The sequence below is a fragment of the Ambystoma mexicanum genome, chromosome 5p (assembly GCF_040938575.1).
Source record: "Ambystoma mexicanum isolate Mex_15411 chromosome 5p, UKY_AmexF1_1, whole genome shotgun sequence".
Lineage (NCBI taxonomy): Eukaryota > Metazoa > Chordata > Amphibia > Caudata > Ambystomatidae > Ambystoma > Ambystoma mexicanum.
The window spans coordinates 824,515,692-824,535,757 of NC_090930.1; the positions used below are offsets into that span (position 1 = coordinate 824,515,692).

General features: G+C 45.1%; 1 protein-coding gene across 3 annotated transcripts in view; it reads right to left on the reverse strand.

Annotated features, from left to right (window-relative positions):
• The window catches only part of DPY19L1 (dpy-19 like C-mannosyltransferase 1), a 2,006,077-nt gene that overhangs the window by 1,510,635 nt on the left and 475,376 nt on the right, over positions 1 to 20,066 (reverse strand). For all 3 annotated transcript variants that reach the window (XM_069613244.1, XM_069613243.1, XM_069613242.1), the window contains exon 10: positions 19,153 to 19,230. In XM_069613244.1, coding sequence (XP_069469345.1) covers positions 19,153 to 19,230 — 78 coding nt within the window. The remainder of the gene's footprint in view (positions 1 to 19,152; positions 19,231 to 20,066) is intronic.

The window sequence follows — 20,066 nt, forward strand, 5'->3', positions numbered from 1 at the left end:
CCGTATGTCTAAACAGTAATGTTGAGTGAAATTGTGAACTGAACTCCAAGTAGCAGCTTTGCAAATGGCATTAAAGGACGCATTTGCTATGAAAGCTAGAGTTGCTCCTGTGCCTCAAGTTGAGTGTGCTCTAAGCTTGAATGGCAAAGTTCTCTTAATAAACAATTCTCTTGTTAATTAACAAGAGAATAGCAAAGTTGGACGCAGTTGACAATCCATTTTGAAATTCCTGATTTAGACATAGGATCACCTTCTCATCATGTGGGTAAAGATTTGTTTAAAAGTCTGTTTTTCTGACAGTTTTAGTCCTCTGTAGGTAATACATTGCAGACCTTCTTACATCTAGGGTATGAAGGCTTTTTTCTGCTGCGTTTGTGGGGTGTTGGAAAAATGCAGGAAGTTCTATGGATCGATTCACATGGAATTTTGTGATCAATTTAGGAGTAAAACAAGGTGTGTACTAAGTACAACCTTGTCTTTATGGATAACAACAAAGGGGTCTTGTACGGATTGTGCTTGCAGTTCACTAACCCTTCTAGTAAATGTAATAGCCACAAGAAAAGCGGTCTTATAAGTGAGATGTTTAAGACTGGCTTTGTGTATAGGCTCGAGAGCCTTGTAAGTACAATATTTAAGTCCCAGCCGGGAGTAGGATTAGAAACTGGAGGGTTTCATTTATTGACACCTTCCATGAAAGCTTTCACTACAGTCACCTTCCACCACAGAACATTTTTAATGTGGTGTATGCTGAGAGAGCAGCTAGAAGTACTTTTAAATAGTTGAATGCTAAGTCTATCTAACAGAAATAGTAGATAGTACACGATATGTGAGGGTGAACAGTCAATTGTATTGATTGCACAAGCTTTGTACATAACACAAAACATTTCCATTTGTTGAAATGATAATGTCTTGTGTTGGCTTACATGCCTCTTTTAGAATGCCCATGCACCTCTGGTCTAGGTTTAAATGGCCACATTTTATGACTTCAGGAGCCAGGCTGCTAAATTCAATGTCTGAGGGCATGGGTGAAGTATTCTCCCTTGATTCTGTGACATGTTGAATGGGCATGGTTGTTTTACTTCATTGAGGGGATTTATAGATCGGCTCCCTTTTCCCTTTAGGGGATTTGTAGCCAGTGGACTTATCTTCGTTATGGGGCTAGCCTTATCTTCCCTATACGGTTGGAAAATGTCTATAGAATCTTGGACTATCTTTGTTGGCGCTCTATAATCTGTCTTCTCACTCAGGTTGATGGACTCCTGTAGGGCTTCCTCCATTCGTCCCAGTTCCATCACATCCCATTGGTCTCCTCGGTCCCTTGATGCTTCTTATGATTGATGGTCATTTCTGATGCTATCCATACCGCAGCTAGGCTCTAATGTCAGTGGCCTTAATGTTTCATTTAGACTCGTGGCCATTCTTGCCTAAAATGTCAATTCACTTAGGTCTGTCCTTTCCACCTCGTGAGACGATGTGGTCAATTGTGGATTCTCCATTATTTCACCTGCATTCTTGTTTCGGGGGTGCTGATCTTCTCTAAGAATGTCTAGAGACAGACCTGTTCTATTCAAAACCTCCCTCTCCCCCACTGCAAGGTGTGTTACAATGGCCTCACCCTCAGTTTGTAGGTTCCTCTAGTTGTTTAAAGTCTCTTCAAGTGGGTTGGCAGACACTAGACTGAGCTTCTTTGGTCGTGCGTTGGTTCCCTGCGCTAGGATAGGGTCCTCACTTATTGCTATTTCATTGGGATCACTAAGAGTTTGTTCAGCCACTTTCTCCTTGCAAGTAGGCTCAATAGCCATCTCAGCTACTATAGCTATTGTAGGAGCTAGGGGCATTTTTATGATTTCTCTTGCCGTGGGGATAGTACACGCCATGGGTAATTCAGGAGAGTTTGGGGCCAACCACAAATTATCGCCTTTTTCTATTAACTGCGATTGATTTGATGTTTCCATATCTGGCTGACTGGCTCCCACTGATAAACTTTTTCGTTTTTTTGTACAGAATGGTAGGCGAGTCTGTTTTAGCGTAGCCTTTCTCAAAGTTTGTTCCGGACTCCCATTCGCCTCCGGGAGTGAAGCAAATCTTTGCCTTACCTGCAGGTGGGTTCTTAATCCAGTCCCTTGTAGATCCCTTGATGCTGGGGTTGATTTCATGTTATCGAGGGCCTCTTCATTTTGCTTCGTCACACTGACTTCCGGCAGCCAACAATTTAGAGATCCCTGCAAAGCCACAGCAAGCAGCCAAACAGCTTAACAGCTGACACAATCCTCTGTAACGATGCCCTTTGCGTGCCGGGCTTAGCGCCGCAAGGGTGTCTGGGTGGTGGTTTTATTTCGCTTCCTGTAGGTGTCGTAAGGGGTGGGTAGGGGGCGGAGCCAACCAGCGCAACAGCGCACGCTCCTGCACCGCATCCTCAGCAGCAAACCGCGTGTCCCACTACACCTCCAAAGTCCTTCGTAGGCTGGCAGATTAACAGAGGGCAGGTGAGGGGGGTCGCAGCCACAGCTTAACAGCTGACACAATCCTCTGTAACGATGTCCTTTGGGCATGGTTGTTTTATGGGAGGATAAAGACAGAATTTATAGGTGTGAACACCAGGTTTGTCGTGGCCACATTAGAGCTATCAGGATACGAGTCAATTATTCCTGGTGTAGTTTGTGGAATATTCTGTTAAGACAAGGTATTGGTGAAGGGTGCGGGTTGTTGCTTGAAGCATACGCACATTTCCCTGACCAATTCATTAACAGTGCATTCCCCCTGGATCCAGTCTGGGGAAATCTGGATGCTTTATGTAGGCATTGTGCGTTCCGTTGTGTAGCAAAGTGGTCCATTTCTGGGAACCCCCAGTTTGAGAAGACATTGTGTAGCACATCTGTGTTTACTTGCCACTTGCGTTCCGAGGGCAGCACTGCACTTCTGCTTAGTAAGTCTACCAGAGAATTGAGTTTCCCTGGAACATGTTGTGGCAGGAGAAACATGATGTGTTTTAGTGCCCACAGCAAAATGTTCTGGGCTAGTTTGGACGGCCCCGGAGAATGTGTGTCCCCCCTTATTTGTTTATTCAGTACAAAGCTGTGGTGCTGACCATTAGAAAAAGGATTGTCTTTTGTACGAGATGTGGTTTGAACGCTTGAATTGCTTTGAAGACTGCCAGTAGTTCCAGACGGTTGATATATCTTTTGGTTGAGGCTTGTGTCCACACCCAGTGTGCAGTGATGGAGAAAGTGTGCTCCCCACCCTGTTAGGAATGCGTCCATAGTAAGAGTGGCTTTGATTGCTGGGGTGTTGAAAGAATTTCCTTTCAAAAGGTTTTCTTTGGGCCAACACTGCAGCGGTAAAACCAGAGGTTGCAAAAACACAACTAGATTGTCGCATAGACCGCTTGCTTGCGACCATTGTTTCACCAGCCACTCTTGCATTGAACGCATGCGCAGTCGTGCGTGAGGCACTTGATAAATGCAGGAAATCATAATTCCTATAAGGCGCACTGCCTTTCACACAGTTACCTGATGACTGGCTGTGTACTGAGAGGTTTGAAATAAAATGTTTTGTACCCTCTCGTTGGAGGGAAATACCAAACCGTTGATTGTTCAAATTAGTGCTCCTAGAAACTGTTCTAATTGACTGCGCACTAAACTTGACTTTTTCTCGTGGATGGAGAATCCCAATTGGAACAGTAGGTTGACCGTTTGCTGGATGTTTTGTCGAAACATTTGAGGTGTGTCTCCTGTTATCAGCCAGTCGTCTAAGTAAAGGTACACTTGAATGGACTGCCTTCGTAAGTATGCAGCCACTACCGCTAGGACTTTTGTAAAAACCCTGGGGCCTGAGGCTATGTGAAATGGTAGCACCTTGAACTGGTAGTGCCTACCCCCCACTTTGAATCTTAGGTATGTTCTATGCACTGGAAACAATGAAATATGAAAGTATGCATCTTTCATGTCCATTGTGGCCATGTAATCTCCTTATTTTAGTAGAGGAATGGCCTTCTGCAGCTTACTCCTCCTGAATTTGTGTTCCTTGACATATATGTCTGCAGGGCACAGGTCCAGAACTGGGCGCATTGTAGATCTTTCTTTGGAACACGGAAGTACACTGAATAAACACCTTGATTTTCCTCTAGAGGTGGTACCGGCTCCATTGCTCCATTTTCTTCTAGCACGAGGAGGGTGGTGGTGTGGTGTTTCGAGAAATTCAATTGAATACCCTTTGGCCACTGTAGGGAGCACCCAGCGATCTGACGTTATCCCGTCCCATTCCTGGGTAAATGATATGCGACCCCTACTAGGGTTGCATGGGAGGAAACGTGAATTGAGCGTCATTTGATGGCGTGGGAGGGAGGGTGACTAAGCCTCTAGAGGCTGAAACTATGTCCCATCCTTTTCCTCTGTGAATCCTCTCTATTGGTTTCAATGATAAGAGGATGAGCGAATCTGTGGATTGTAGAAAGAAGAACCAGATATTCCAAATCCAGATTGGTTGGATCTTGTAAATCCTTGATTGCAAAAGAAGTACGCTGTGTGTTGAAGGCGCCCCTTTGGACATAAGGCTCATTTGTAATCTGTCCTAAAGTCTTTAACGTCTCATGCTTCTTAGTAGTCTCAAGTTGATCATCAACCGCCTTTCCAAACAGAACTGCACTTTCAATTGGCATGTTAATAAGCAATGCTTGAGTTTCGGGTTTAATCCTGAAATCCCAGAGTAACGATTGGCGTTTAAGTTGGGTGCCTTCAGCAATGACTCTCCCTGAAGTATTGGGCGAGTCCAAAACATTTTAAAGTATGTTTCAGGCCACCTGTTTACCCTTTGTAGAGATTTCCATAAGGTGTGACCTTGCAGGTCCGAGAACTGAGTCAAGGTGTTTGAGTACCTTGTCCCATTGTATATTATTGTAACTTACAAGCAATGTGGTATTGTTTGCAATTCTAGTTATGTACATCCCAGAGGCAGTTAAACGTTTGGCCAAAGAATACAGCCGCTTGCATTCCTAATTAGGGGGTGCTTCTGCACTAGAGAGTGGAACACCAGCTCTCTTTCCGGTGGTGGTGACTACCAAGGAGTCTGGTTTTACGTGTCCTCTAATGTATAGAGGGTCAAATGTAGATGGCCTGAATATTTGTTACACTCTACTGTTTACTGCCCTGGATTGTAACAAAGGAATGGCCTGGCTAATGGCTTTCTTTTCATTTAGAATGTCTTCCATGAAGTCAGTGCTGTCAACTACTGTCTCTTCGGTGTGTAAGGAAGGCAATGTATCAAACAGTAAGACAGACACAAGGGACCACAGTTCAAGGGTAATTACTGAACTTCAATTGGGTCTGAAAAATGCCTATCTAATCCTAAATCTAAAGATGAGAGCAAGCTACGGCCATCAAATAATAATAACACAGTCCTAGTCGGCTCTGTCAAAATAAAAGGGCTTATACTAATAAACCTATTGCCAATCCATACTTCTAAATACGAATAGTGTGGGAAACAATGTTATGCAAAAGAAAAGTGTTCAGGAAATGATGTGTCGGGATATTCAAGCCGTTGGCTTCCGTTCCCCATATTTACAGCACGGGACAAGGCGGCACACTGAAGCTTAGCATAGTCTCTGGCTTCTCTAGCATGAGGGTGCAGTTCAAAACTTCAGTATCATGGCCTTCTGTGCCAAAGTCTCTTTGCCATTCAAAGTCTCTTTTCCAGAGGGCCTGATGCAACACAACAAACATCAAAGTTCCTTTCTTCTTAAGATTTCACATGTACAAATTCTCGGGTGATTTTCTGTTCACGCCGGGTACCCCTCCGTCGGACTCAGACCCACTTTAACACAAAGCTTTCAATTGATCTCCCTCTGCCGTGCTCGGACCAACTTCATCTACTTTGCCAGAAACGTTCTTTGCTCAACATCAAAGTCTTTCGACTGTGCACAGGATTTAGCTTGACCCGTCGCAGGACCACTTCGAATCACAATTCTCTACAACTCTTTCCCTTTCAGCTGGATACCTTACAGAGACCTTCGATTGAGCACACACATGTTGATGGACAACTCTGTCAAAGGTATTTTATCTTGGTTTCAAAGTTCACTCATCAGCAGTTCAACTTTACTTGCGTCTTTATCACACGTATTTCAAACAATTTTGTTCCAGCGCTCACCATACAATGTTGCTGCTTGCAACTTTGGCTTCAACACAGACCGGTCTGAATCGGTCTCCCCAAGTCACCGGCTGTGTTGATTTCACTGATGCGGCATTGTTCTTGGAGGCAAGGACAGTACCACGGCGGCCAGTGATTCTCCCCACCTTGATTATTGAGGCGGGAGGGCCGTAGGATATCTCCGACACACAGTGCAGGATTCTTCAGCCTGTTTTCCTGGTCTTACGCTTTCCAATCTCGAAGGCTCATGAAAGCAACGGTTCATTGACGAAACGGTCAAGGGAACTTTCCTCCTTGCGATCCCCTTCTGTTTTGCAGTCTTTCTTCTCGTTAAACTGCCATCTTGGAACTGCTGTTTCCTCATGTGCTCTGCCTCGCTCTGACTGTGCTCTGACTTAATGGAAGTCAGGTGCGTGTGATGGTCAGTAATTGCCTGACCTTGCCTGAGCATTGTATTGGAATGCATCAGGTATATGGCTCGGGTGTTAGTACGTTTTCTCTCATAGCGGGCTGTTTGTGAGAAAGTGTTTGTGTTGTAAAGGAGCTGGGGGGGGGGTAGAGTTCCTAAATATACTACTTGATAGAATGGGGTAAAGGTGTTATAAAGGAAGGGGATACCGCGTCTCACCATCCAGTGTCCCACTCCCACAAGACTCCTCACCTATCTGATCCTCCTGCACTGGTCCACCCCCAGGATCTGGAGCAAAAAGCGATGGCCGTGTCCTGGATAACAGATCTCCAGGGACTAGTGGGTGAGACACCTTCTGGTTTCTCACAAGTGTGAATATGAAAACAGTTGGCTGCCCTCTTAAGTAAGTAATTGTGCAACAATTGATCATCAATAGGAGAGGAAGGCCCACTCTCGGGTGCAAAAACGTCTGCAGTGTCAATAATGGTGACACCTGGGTTGTCCTGGTCATCTTGGTAAAATTCATCAGGGTCCTGACTAGGATCATCATGGTCCACATACCATACATTCTGATCTGATTGATCATTCCCTTGTAAGGAGTCATAGGAGGTGTCCATGACTGTATGAGTGGGTGAAGGAAGGTGCCTTGGTGATTTAGGCAAGGGTTTGCCTGTTTCTAAGGGTTGAAACATCTCCAATTCTAACGTTTTTGTCGAATGGGGAATGTATTAATAAAATCCACAAAAGAAGAAACTTTGTCCGTCATCTCCTCAAAGCATTCCTTTGTCCAAGTCCCTGTTCTAGGTGTTTCAGGTAAGAGGCACACAATTGCTTTAGGGTCTTCTCTAGGCTTTTTCTGAAGAGACTGGCACACAGAGGAATGAGCCTCCTTATACTGTGGCACCTTCTCAGGGTCAGAAGGAGTGTGAGATTTGAGAGTGTGTCTTTTTATTGTGTTTTTCTGTCGAAATTTGACTTTATTGCTTTTTTGAGATATGTTTCAATGCCTCTGAATCGTCTGTCGTGTGACTTTTACGCAAGCCTGTGTGGTTCTTTGTTGCCTTGCATTAACCACAGTTGCGGAATTACAGCAGGCTTTTTTGGTGCATGGTCAGCAGACTGCAAAGAACCTTCTGCGGCCTTCTTTCGAGGGCTCTGTCGATGGGGGGTCTGGGGTTGTGTGTTTGGGTGTGCGCATGTGTGCATCCTTATCACCAAAGGCTTTCCCCATAGCAGTGCGCTACAACTGCCTTTTGGGACTGGGGACTGACGCGCGTGAGCTGGATGGTTCCTTTGTGATGTCTTCGGGCTCTGCATCGGAGTGGTCGCTGCTTTGGCCATCTGGATCGGACTCACTGGCAGCGGTTTCTGTCTCGGCCATCATAGCGTGTGCCGTGCACTGCTGAGTGCAACGTTCCTTTAGGGATTTAGGCCAAAACTATTTACAGGACGGGCAATAGGTCTTTTGGTGATCTCCGAGAAGGCAGTGGTTGCACACTCGGTGAGTGTCCATCCATGGATATTTTCTGTTGCAGTTAGGACAGAATTTAAAGAGAGTTTGCTCCAGGGTGTGAGTGAATTTTAAGAGCAGCAAGACAAAAAGCAGTAAGTAGTGGATGTATGCATTGTTTGATAAAAAAAAAAGGAATCAGTACCCCCACTGTCCCTACTGCTAGGCTGCAGCCTGATGTAGGCCAAAGCCCGTCGCCGGAACAATCGTTTTTGTGGCAGTCGAAATACTCCACGGCCGACACTAGATGTCGGCCTATGCAAAGCATAAGATTCTAAGCAGATAGACAAGACGCAGAAGTATACATATTTTCTGAAAAACTATGCTATAAGGACTTAGGGCCTCATTACGACCCAGGCGGTAAGGGTTTTACGGCGGCTTAAACAGCGCCGACCCTTACTGCCTGAGTACGAGGTCCCTTAGCGCCATGGCGGACTTAACACCTGCTTTTAGCAGGTGTTAAAATCCATGGCGCTAAGGGACCATGGAGTTAATTACGCCACCGTAATTTACGGTGGCGTAATTAACGCCTTCCCCACTCCCATTATGTCCTATGGGGCAAAAATGGGAATGGGGAAGGGTAAATGGGGATTGGGGACTTACCGCCCCGCCAAGGTCGGAATGGGGCGGTAAGTCCGTCAACCACCATGGCGTAAACGTAGTTTACGCCATGGTGGTAAAGTCACGGCCCAGGCGGTAACTTACCGCCTGGGTCGTAATGAGGCCCTTAATGTTCAAAATGTATGATCCTCCATAAGGCCTTAATGTGTTAGCAGATTGGTCTAGAGGCAAACATCATGTAAAAAGTATGGTATGTTATAGCATGTAAAAGTATTTTAAGCAGAAAGTCATGGGAAAATGTCAGACTCCTCAACCGTCCCAGAGTGTCCCATCAGCGAAGAAATGTCCACAGAAGCATTGTCCACGAGGGAGATGTCTGCATTCAGGGCAGTAAAGCTCCAGCATAGGTTTCCACTGGGCAAGTGAGATCTACTAGCAAATCTTCATCCATAAAACCTTCTGCAGGCAATGAGTCAACAAAGCCCCTCCCTGTCCAAAAATGTTTCTTCCATCAGGACAGTCTACTGTCTCACCCACAAAGCAGCAGTCTATGAAACAGCTGCCTTTGCCATGAGGTGTCTCTCGACGAGACAGCCCTTCTCTTAAGACAAAGGCGGACAAGGAATCCTACAGTGGACTGCCAGACAGCAGGAACGTCGCCCCAGCCGAGGACATATCTGATTTGACTGCCCTTCCTCCTTTAACGTCGCCTTTGTAGCCTCTTCAGGGCTCATTACCACAAATATTTCTGGACACTTCTCATCCCCTGTCCTCAGACTGCAACCTCCAGCCATGCATTTGCACTTCAAAGAGGGACCTCTTCTGGCTTCACAAAGCATGGTGAAGCCACCGGCAGTGGGGCGTCAGTAAAGATGCCCAATATCAGTTGCCTGAAACTATCCCATTCCTTCAGAGTATAGGTTTTTGGTAGGAAACTGTACCTGCCTAGGGGTTGAGTCCTCGCAGCTGTCCCTCGGGAGAGAGCGATGCCTCTTCTTCTTGGAGGAGGAATAATGATGCCCAGAATAATCACTGGGAAAGTGTGACCTCTGCCGGCGCTGCTGCTTGTCCTTGTGGACCACCTCCTCCTCAGGTACCTCTATCATTCTTTTTGGCCACCCGTCCGGGAGAGTTTAAAAGGGGTCCCCTTACCATCTTTGTGGTAAAAAGTGAAGAGCTTGACAGCACGCTTCCCGAGGACCATTAAATACATTGCTGGGCAGGATCCGTCATCTTCTGTGTCATGGTCTTCCCAGAGGCAGTAAAAGCATATCATATACTTAGGGGATCGGACACAGACATTTGCTTCCCGTAGTCCACACAGGTCTTAAAGCATGAGGCCTAAATGCCTTAAAAGGGTTAGGCATGACACAGTTGGAAAAACATTAGCCTACGCCAAGTAGCATTCCAGACATTTAGAGAGTGTGTGGAAAAAAGGAACCAAGGTCATGGGGTGCAGTGGCTCCATATTTCTCATTCCAAAGAGGCAGAGCTTTTGCCAAGTTCCAAGTAGGTTTAGTTGACATTTTAAGAATTTAATTCCCAGCATGTAGCTCTTTAGACAAATCAAGATAAAATCACTGTGGCTTTCAAGCATCACGTCTCCAGCATGCAGCGTTCTACGCACACAGCTTTCCAACAACTAACTGGACTTTGGGTAACCAAATACTTTGGGGGTGGACCCTCTATGAAACATCAGTTATACAAATTTACTTGACGGACATTGACTCTGCCTGCCATGCCCTGGTCTAACTCAGACCCCAGAATTAGATTTGTGGGTTTATTCCCATCTGGTCCTGATGAACAATAGGATGTACTTACAATCATGTAGGCTGCACAGTATTCCCAGCCCTGAGCATACTTTGGGCCATACCATGTTAGGGAGAATGTTCATTAGAGACCCCCTGCTCTTCTGCTGGATTCAGGGCTTTTTAATTTTGACTCCTGAGCGAGTGGGACTTTTTTCTGACAATGATTTTCTGTGTTTCGTACGGTTTTATGGAGTCTGGTAAACTCCAAAGGCATCTACTTTTGCATTGTGACACACAGCACCTTTTCTGCAGTACCACTGAGAAGTCCCTTGGACCTCTCTTAATGTGTAACTACATTTTCTTGGGTGAACTACTGTTCCCAAGAATAGTAAGAGGACCCCTGTATTACTTACCTTTACTTTACAGGCCCAGCACACACCACCCCATGTGGAGTGATGGGGGTTACATAGTAATTCCTTTAACCCATTCCTCATGCAACACTTTGTTACACTAGCTCACTTGAATGGCTGGTGGCAGTGGTTTCTCTTACTACCTAGTGACATGTATCTGCAGGCTGATACCTCACCTGCAGTGCTGCACCTAAGGGTGACCATTTTCTCAAAATGTCCCAGTCCTCTTTTTTTGCCATTTATTGTTTGTTAGTTTCTTCTGGGATTTTACTCTGTTTGCATCAGGTTTGAGTCTTGTGTGAATTACCTTTGGCAGGCTTCAGCCCTGAAGCACGCCCAGGCTCCAGTGAGTCTAGAAAGGCTGGAAGTTAGGGAGGGTCAGAGGACTGCCACCCTGCTGTGTAATTGACAGCCTAGGGCTGTGAATGAATGGGAACTTGCATAAAAATCGAGATTTTTGGGACCAAGAGCAGAATCGACCACTGGAGGACAACAGCCGAAGCAGAAGACGCCAGCAGCACCATCCTGGACCGCAAAGTGCCCAGTGAAGCCCTGCAGCTGTGCTCACCCCATTTTTGAATCAACAGGAAAGACCCATAAAGGACGACTTCCTCCCTTAGGCTGGTGGGACCAACAAGCCATGAGACAAACTATTTTGGCGCAACCCCCGACTTGCTGCCACTTTCCAAGGTTGCCGAAGCCCAATACTCGGTGTAGCTCGACCACCTGTGAGTGCATTGTCTTCCGAAGTCGGAATCCGGCCAGATCTTCGTGTGCATTAAGCCTGGCTGCTCAGTCACACTACCAACTTGTGTAGTACAGGCCTATATTAAAAGGTGGGTTACCTAATACCAAGAGATAAGTCTTGTGTAGTTCCACACCAGTTGGACTGCACTAATTCTTACCCAACGCCGCCCACAGAAGGATCCAACTTCTTACCTCCAGGACACCTTTTCTTAACAAATCCAACATGTGGACAAAGCCCCTGACTCTCTCTCAATATTTGCTTTTTGAAGTGGTTGCAGTGCAACATCTATAGCCATCTACCACCAATGAAAAACAACTTCTAGAGATTCCTTTCAAGCTGTTATCAAAAGGTAATTTATCACAACTTGCATACTCTACCAATCTACCAAACATTGCTAGGCCAGCCACTTCAACTCCCATGTTGTGATCTTGAGAGGCACAATGTGTCTGCCAACCAGAAGCTACACTGCCATTTCATATTGATGTTAACTGTTTAACGGTTTACAGAGTTGCTGAACGTCACAGCAGTCTGTGGATATTAGCGATTAGCTAATGACCTGACAAGCCCTCTTTGCTGCTTCAGTCTGGTAACCATGCCCTGATATTTCCTTCCTCTATAGTTTGAGCATATGTGCTTGTTGACAGGGGTAATGTTCCATCCATCAAAAAGAAGATACATGAACCTGAACAGACAACTCATACTGATTCATCAAACATGATCGGAGATGGTCACTCTACAGTAGCAGGATTGGTTTTTTTGCCATAAAATAGCTGAATCTGGACTCAATTACAGGATGCTAATTGGCTCAAAATACTGCTTGTCCAACTGCAATTGTTTATCATGTGTATATGGTACATTTTCTTTCATCTCCGATACAGGGCGTCATTTTCAAACTGGTAAAGCCCAAAGCAGAGATTGTTTTTCATACCTGTGGATCAATGTAACAAGTGTAAGGGGATGCAGAAGTAAGACTCTGACACAGAGGGTTTATTTGTGATTGGCATAAACTTTTATTCAAGTGAAAAATGAAAATAAAACCCTAACTTGACGCATCTCTACGAGGGGTTTCCCAGCCTCAACAGAAATTCTAAAGTCACAGTCAGGATGCCACAAGTAAAAAGTCCTATGTCCTATGTCAAAATCCTATCTCGGTCCCTCACACTTTATGCTAAACTAAATAAACAAAAAGAGGTCTTCCTGCTCCAGAGGAATAACTCCCTTCCCCTGGACAAAAGACAGTTCTTGGTTTGTCCCCAGCCTTCCTCAGGCTTCTGGTACCATTCATCAACTGTTGTTGGGGCGGCGGGAGGGGGGCAGGAGGGGATACAGTGAATGTCTTCCTTCCCCAACCTTCCTTTAGGCTTATGACACAGTTAGTGGGGAAACATCTCCCTTCCCCAACCTTACTTTCTCAGGCTTCTTTTCTGTCTGTAAGGGTACCAGATCCCGGGTGGCAAGCATGGGTCCTTTTGCTACCAGGTACTGCAGCGAAAAAGAGTGGTTTGCATGCTTCTCCAAACCATGGTATGTCTCTGACCTTGGTTGGCAGACCTGGTTCTCCTGTTCCAGGCACTGCAACGAGGAAGAGTGGTGTGGATGCTTCTCCAAACGTTGGTGGGTCCCTGACCCTGGTGGTGTGTCCCCAAGCCTGGGTGGCAGACCTGGTTCCTTTCTACCAGGCACTGAACTTCAAACACGGACTTGGTTTACTAGCCTGCCAAGATCTGTGTTTATATGTGTTACTTTTGCAGTTCTATTCAGTCTCTTACTTTCATATGTAGACTTGGTTTACGCCTCTGCCAAAAACTGCATTCACAGGAATCACCCTCATAACCTTCTTCAGACCCTCTTCTGTTATATCTTCTGTTGTATTGCCTGTTACATTGATACGTTGTATTTGAACAGTAAACTTTATGTTAAAATTAGAAATGACTGTTGTTCCACTGCAATTACCTTAACGTTTTCACTAAAAAATATAATGTTTTGAAAATCACAAATTATTTGTGTTTTGTTGTAATCTCTTCAACTGTTTTCTTTAGGAAATGTATTTTGCAGCTTAACTGTGTGGAGTCTACACATACGAGTAAGAAATATGTGTCTTTTACTGACAAGACCGCCAGTCCTCACAATGACCTCCCTAATTATACGGGCACCAAAAAGGGTCTAGTAACTCGCATGCACCTAAATTAGGGATGCAATCTGTCCAAACCATAGAGGGAAGGACAACCCCCTAGTCACAGTACCTCTTCTGTTATTAAACAGCTCAGGGTTACCTTTCCTCTAAGTACTGTCACATGGAAGATTAGGGTCTTTGTTACCCAGACCCTATTCTCTTTAAAGTGTCTTAATTATTGTTAGGGAGAATTCTCCGAAATGTGCTAATTCCCTTCTTCTACCTTAGAGACTCCCAGCTCTTTTTGCTGGACTTTAGGAATTTTTATCTCTCATGTAGTTTTAATGAGATTTATTCTCTGTGTTCTTTTTTAACTTTGGAGTCTGACAACCTCCATAGGCATGATCTTTACATTGTGACACACAGCACCTTCAGTGCAGTGACACAGGGAAGTCTCAGATTTCCCAAAGGTTTAAATACCTTCTCCTGGATAAACTACTGTTGCCAAGCGCAGGGAAGTGAAATTGATTATACTTAAATTTTGTAACTTTCTAGACCAGCACACACTATCTTATCATAAGGTGCTGGAGGGGTTAGTTATTATCCCCTTTGTCTAGTTTCTCATGTAACATTTTTATGTTCCCATTTCTACAGTTAATGGCTGGTGGCGGTGGTTTACTTTTTACTACCATTGTGTGTTTCTATCGTGGGCTGCAATTGAAGCCTTGGTAAAGCACCCATGGGTGCCCATTTCGTCAAAATGGCCCGATCTTTTTTCGCCATTTTCTGTTGGAAAGGTCTTTCTTGAGATTTACTCTGCTCTCCAAACCAGGTTTGGTCCCTTTGTTCGTTTTGTCTTTGGCGGAATTCATGAGTGAAGACCACCTCTGGCTCCAGTATGTCTGCCAGGAAGTGAGGGAGGTGCCCGAAACTCCCTGTGATTAATCCCCTTGGTTACAGGAATGCACCCAAAGGTGATTGGCCGGCTGGCTGTCCGGCAAGGACAGCTACCTTGCTGTGTGATTTACAGCTAGGCTGGAATGAATGGGAAAACCTGCATAAAAGCAGAGGTTTTTTGGGTTGGAAAGCAGAGTCGACCATTGGACGAAGGAATCCGAAGAAGAACTTGGAAGAGACGCCTGCTGCAACTCCTGGACCGTTGGTTTGCCCGGTGAAGCCCAGCTGCTGTGCTGAAGCTCCAAATTCGTCTCGACTAGAGAAGCCCTGCAAGGACGACTTCTCCCTTTCAGTTGGTGGGATCAATCAACTCCAAAGTAAGCACGTCTAGCCATCCTCTTCGAAGTTGTATTTCCACTGCTGCTGGAAACAAAGTGCCAGGCAGAGGAACACCAGATTGTGTGCGTTGCTTTTAAGTCGGACCCGAGTGCTTGGAAGATCCTCTGGACTTCCCTGATGCAGGACTGACCAAGCCTGAGACAACACAACAGAGTGCTGGACCCCAGAAGCAAGGAAAGTCTGAAGTGGTATCCGAGAACTGCAGTGTTGCTATTTGCTGTCAGACGCGAGTAGCTGAAACACTGAAAGACCGCTGAATTGAAGTTTGTCCATTGATGCCTGTTAGGGAGAATTCTCATAAATGTGCTAATTCCTTTCACGTTAGAGACCCCCAGCAACTTTGCTAGATTTTGAGGACTTGATTTTTTACCTGGAGAGAGTGTGACCCTTTTTCCCACTCATGTGTTTTGAAATGTATTTTACTCTTGTGTTTATTTTGGTTATGGAGTCTAACCAACTCCATAGGCATCATCTTTTCATTAGTGTCACACAGCACCCTCAGTGCAGTGGAACAGGAAAACCTTTTTAGGCTTTCCCAAGGTTTAAATACCTTCTCTGGGATAAACTATTGTTTCACTGAGTAAGTAAAGTGAAATTGACTTTATTAGTCTTTTACATTCCTAGACCCAGCACACACTATCTTACAATAGAGTGCTGAGGGGTTGCTTAGTATCCCCTCAGTATAGAAACTCATGTAGCAGTCAAATGCTACCCTTTCCTCTCAGAATGGCTGGTGGCAGGTTTTTTAAAACGAACTACCATGATTTTTCCCGACCGCGAACACCGGTAGCGTTAAATCACGGGAGCCATGTTTTTCAAGATGGCGTCTGAGCCCCCTCTGTAAAAACAGGTCCCGGTCTTCTTTCTTCGCCATTTCTTTGTGGAAAGGTCCTTCTAGAGTTTTGCTCTGCGCGCCAATCCAAGTTTGGTCTCTTTGTTCATTCGCCTTTGAGGAGCTTCAGGAGTGAAGACCGCCACTGGCGCCCAAGTGTCTGGGGTGGGCAGGAAGTGAGGAGGTGCCCAAAACTCCCTGTGCTTAGTCTCCTAGGATGCCCAAATGCACTCTGTGGTGATTGGCTGGCTGACGGTCCGACAAGGAAAGCCACCCTGCTGGGTGAGTGACAGCTAGGCTGGAATGAATGGGAGAGAACTGAATAAAAGGCGAGTCTCTTGGCTTGGAAGGCATTGTCGACCACTGGAATGAAAGAACCGAAGACGAGCTTGAAGAGGACGGCTGTTGAAACTCCTGTACCGTTGGTTTGCCCGGTGAAGCCCTGCTGCAGGTCCGAATCGCCAAGTTCACCTCGACAGAGAAGCCCCTACAATGAAGACTTCTCCCTTTGAGTTGGTGGGACCAATCAACTCGACAGTAAGCCACCTGGATACCAATCTCAGAGCTGGTTGCATTTTACTCAGAGTGCTGCAGGAAACCTTATAGCCAGGGAGAGGGACACCATCTTATGTGCGTTACTTACAGCCACCAGAATTGAAGTTTGCCAAGTGCCAGCTTTTTGACCAGTCCCAGTGAAGTGCAGGAGTCCCCCGACGTACTCCCTCTTGTACCCACGACTGAGGCATAGGAACAGCGAGATCTGCAAGAACAGAAGTCATCAGCTGCATCTTTTTCTTCATTGAAAGGTACTGTGAAATCAGACAGAGTACTTACCTCTCGTGGTGAAAGTGCTTGAAATGTTGCAACTCGCAGGCCTAACCATCTTGTGAACCAACATATGATTCTTCTTTTTACAAACTACTTCCAAGAACTTGTGCAGAGACTTTACCGTTTACTTACCAGAACCGATTTATCCAATCCAAGTCTTCAGCCCATTGACTTGGCCTAGCCTACTGAATTGAATCGACACTTCTGGTGAACTCAAAGTATATGCACTGTCTAAGAATAATTGTAACCTTTCATGTTCTAATAATCTTTGCCTTTTACTCCTCTTGAAAAGTATTCTGAAATAATATTGAAGTATATTTGTGTGTGACTTTATTGCCTCCTTCTAATTAATGTTTTATAACTGACAGATAAATTATTAAGTATTTATCAAAGAAACCTTGAGTGTAAGAGTGTACTTGAACACTTGTGATTGTAGACCTCTGTGTAACATCATTACTGCTCACATTACCCTCTTGAGATTAGCCTGGCTGCTCAGCTCCGCTACCAAAACTGGGTAGTACAGACTTATACCAAAGGTTGCTTTGCTTACACCTGCAATCCTAGTTGTGTGTAGTGGTCCTGAAGGGTACTGCATACAAACTTTGCCCAACACAGCCGCTGACCGTCCCATTGCAGAGCAGGAGTCCCCAAAACGTCCTCCCTCTTGTACCCACGACCGAGGCTCAGGAACAACAAGATCTGCAGAGATGTTCAGGAACAGAAGCCAGCTGGAACCATTTCTTCTATCCAGAGGTACTGTAAAGTCTAAGAGAACTTACCTCTTGTCGTTTAGTCTTACTTGCTCCAGTTGAGACCTAGCTTGATTACCTTGTAGAGTTGCTGAAACATTACCCCTCACAAGACTCCCAGCTTGTGGCCCTTCAAGTGTTCTGTTTTCTACAAACATTTCTAAAACCATTGTGCAAGATTTTTTCCTACCTGCAAAGAAGATCTTCAGCTCCCCTTGACATTGTGCAATTAACATTGGCTGTCCTGGCTCCCTGAGAGACTCCTCTTTACCTTTGACTATGTGCTCTATTCTTGCTCCAGGTAAAACTTAAACTTATTTACCATTGGAAGCTTTCCTTAAAAGTACTTACCCGTTTGTGAATTATTTGTTAACCTTTGGTTTTATTCCTCTAGTCCCTCTTTTTCCCCAAACTCAGTATTGCTCTAAATGTACTAGTGATAAATCCATGTCCACAGCTATTTAAGTCCCCTGAGTGTGTAGGAAGTGTCTGTGTGCCATCCCCAAGAAGTATCAACTAATTTAGAGAAAATAAGAGTGTTTTGAAGTATATTTGAATTGTTACATGTATTTCTCCCTTCTGAAGAAGGCTTTACAACTGACTGTGAAATAAATTAATAATTGTTTTATCAACAAACCTTCAGTATAAGTGTTTATTTGGATAATTGCTACTTTGAAACTCTGTCACAACATTACTGCTCACATTGACCCCTCTTGAGATAAGCCTGGCTGCTCGACCACACTATCAACCTGTGTAGTTCAGAATTATACCAAAAGTTGGGTCCCTATTGCCAGGAGGTGAAGGTTGTTATAGATTAACCGAAGGGTACTGCATACAATCTTGCCTAACAATTATATTATTGCTAATTTCCTGTAGGGGTTATTCTCTTTCTCCCACTTTGTAGGCACTGTTATCTTCAGGGGTCCATGTACCCTCTCGGGACCCCCGACCATAGGCTCAGCCACCCAAATGCCTTCAGGGTCTTGGCTGCAGCCCAACGGTCGGTCGCAGGTTTCCCTGTCTCTCCCATTTATCAGCGTTCTGGGGCTCTCTCTAGCATGCTGCAGCGGCTCTGTGACTTCCGACCCTGTTCGGCGTGTGTCTTTCTGCCAGATTGTGTGGTTCCCTCAGTGCTGTTCTGTATCGTTCCAGTCTCCCTCTTCGGGTCTCTGTGGTGAGTGTCTGCCACCCCCTCGGTTCCTCCGGAGAGGATCTGCCTGCCGGGTAATTCCATTGTCCATTTTTATGACGGTTTCTAGTAAGGTCTGTGGTTGGAGACTAGACCGTTCACTCAAGTTCTTCTGTTTGATCCTTGCATTTCTGCACCTCTTTCTCGTCAGTTTCTTGGCTTGAATCTTCATGACAGTTACCCCTATCCTTCCTCGTCTCAGTCCGGTCTACTTGCATGTTATAGAAGTATGAGGTATAGGAGTAGGAGGGTAGGGGTGGAGAGAGAGTGGGGTGAAGGGGAGATGCAGGTGTTAGGTGGATAACGTGTTCTCCCACAATAGTCATCACTGGTCCCATAGGGGGGTTGCCCCTCGCATGAGATCCAGCCGCTGAGTACCAGCCCCAGCGGGACTATCCGGTAGCGGCCTTACCTCCCAGGCCTCATGGGAAGGGGCTCCCCCTATGGAAGCAGTGACGAAATCCTGGGATTCGTCACACAAGATGATGCAAACAATGTTTATAATACAATTGTTATTTCTTCTTTAATCTAGGTAGAATGTTTTTATCATGAGAAATACGTTTTTCAATGTTTCATCCCCCACGGAACTAAAGACATGATAAACAGAATAATTACCAAATGTGTGCGAACAATACCAAGCATTTTCGCTGAGTTAAGATTTCCAATTACATACACTGCAAATAAACACAGGATCTGTAAATGAAAAAAAGACATGAGAAATTAACATTATTTTTAAGTGGCTTAAGTATATCAAAAGGATCATTTCAGCAAGGATAACAAATGCACCCAACTCTCAGAACAAAACGCACCTACTCTTACATGCAACAAAACAGGTTTTGAACAAATTAAGTATGAGAATTTAGGGAAAGTACTTTATTGAGAGAGTTTGTGAAGTGCTCATACGAATGGCTTGCCAGAGCACTTTAAGGAGAGCAGGGAGAGGGAGCAGAGCAAGAGAGGCATAGCTGTCCAGACACTCACATATTTTGCATATCGTCCTAGAGATTAAACAGTAATCTTTTCAGCTGCTAAGATCTCCCAAACCTTCCCCTGCATCTGTCTGATCAGACTCCCGGGATTCTTCCAGTTACGGGCAATTGTAATTTTGACCACTACATGCAGATATGTGATGAGAGTTTCCAGACATCGATATAGGAAAGACATTCCTTCCAATGTCTCCCAGTAGTACAACCAATGAGTTCTACTGATTAACTTAATTTGTGAGAGCAGCTCCTTCCAGAAGTATTGTGTTTTAAAGTAAGTCCACCACAAGTGTTATCGGGGTACCTTCCTCTCCACAACCTCTCCAGCAATGGGAGGGGTAAGAAGAGTTAATTTTATGGTGTCTGTTTGGAGGAAAATGCCATCTGTAAGAGATGGTAAGGAGGAATTCTCTGCAAGTGGTGCATCTTGAGGAGGCCAAAGTCAGTGCAGCGATATAACTCTGGGATTCCTCACCTTCCAAGGTCCTGTTCTCATTTTACCATACAAGATAGATGTTCCAGGGGGTTAAAACAAGCTAATAATTT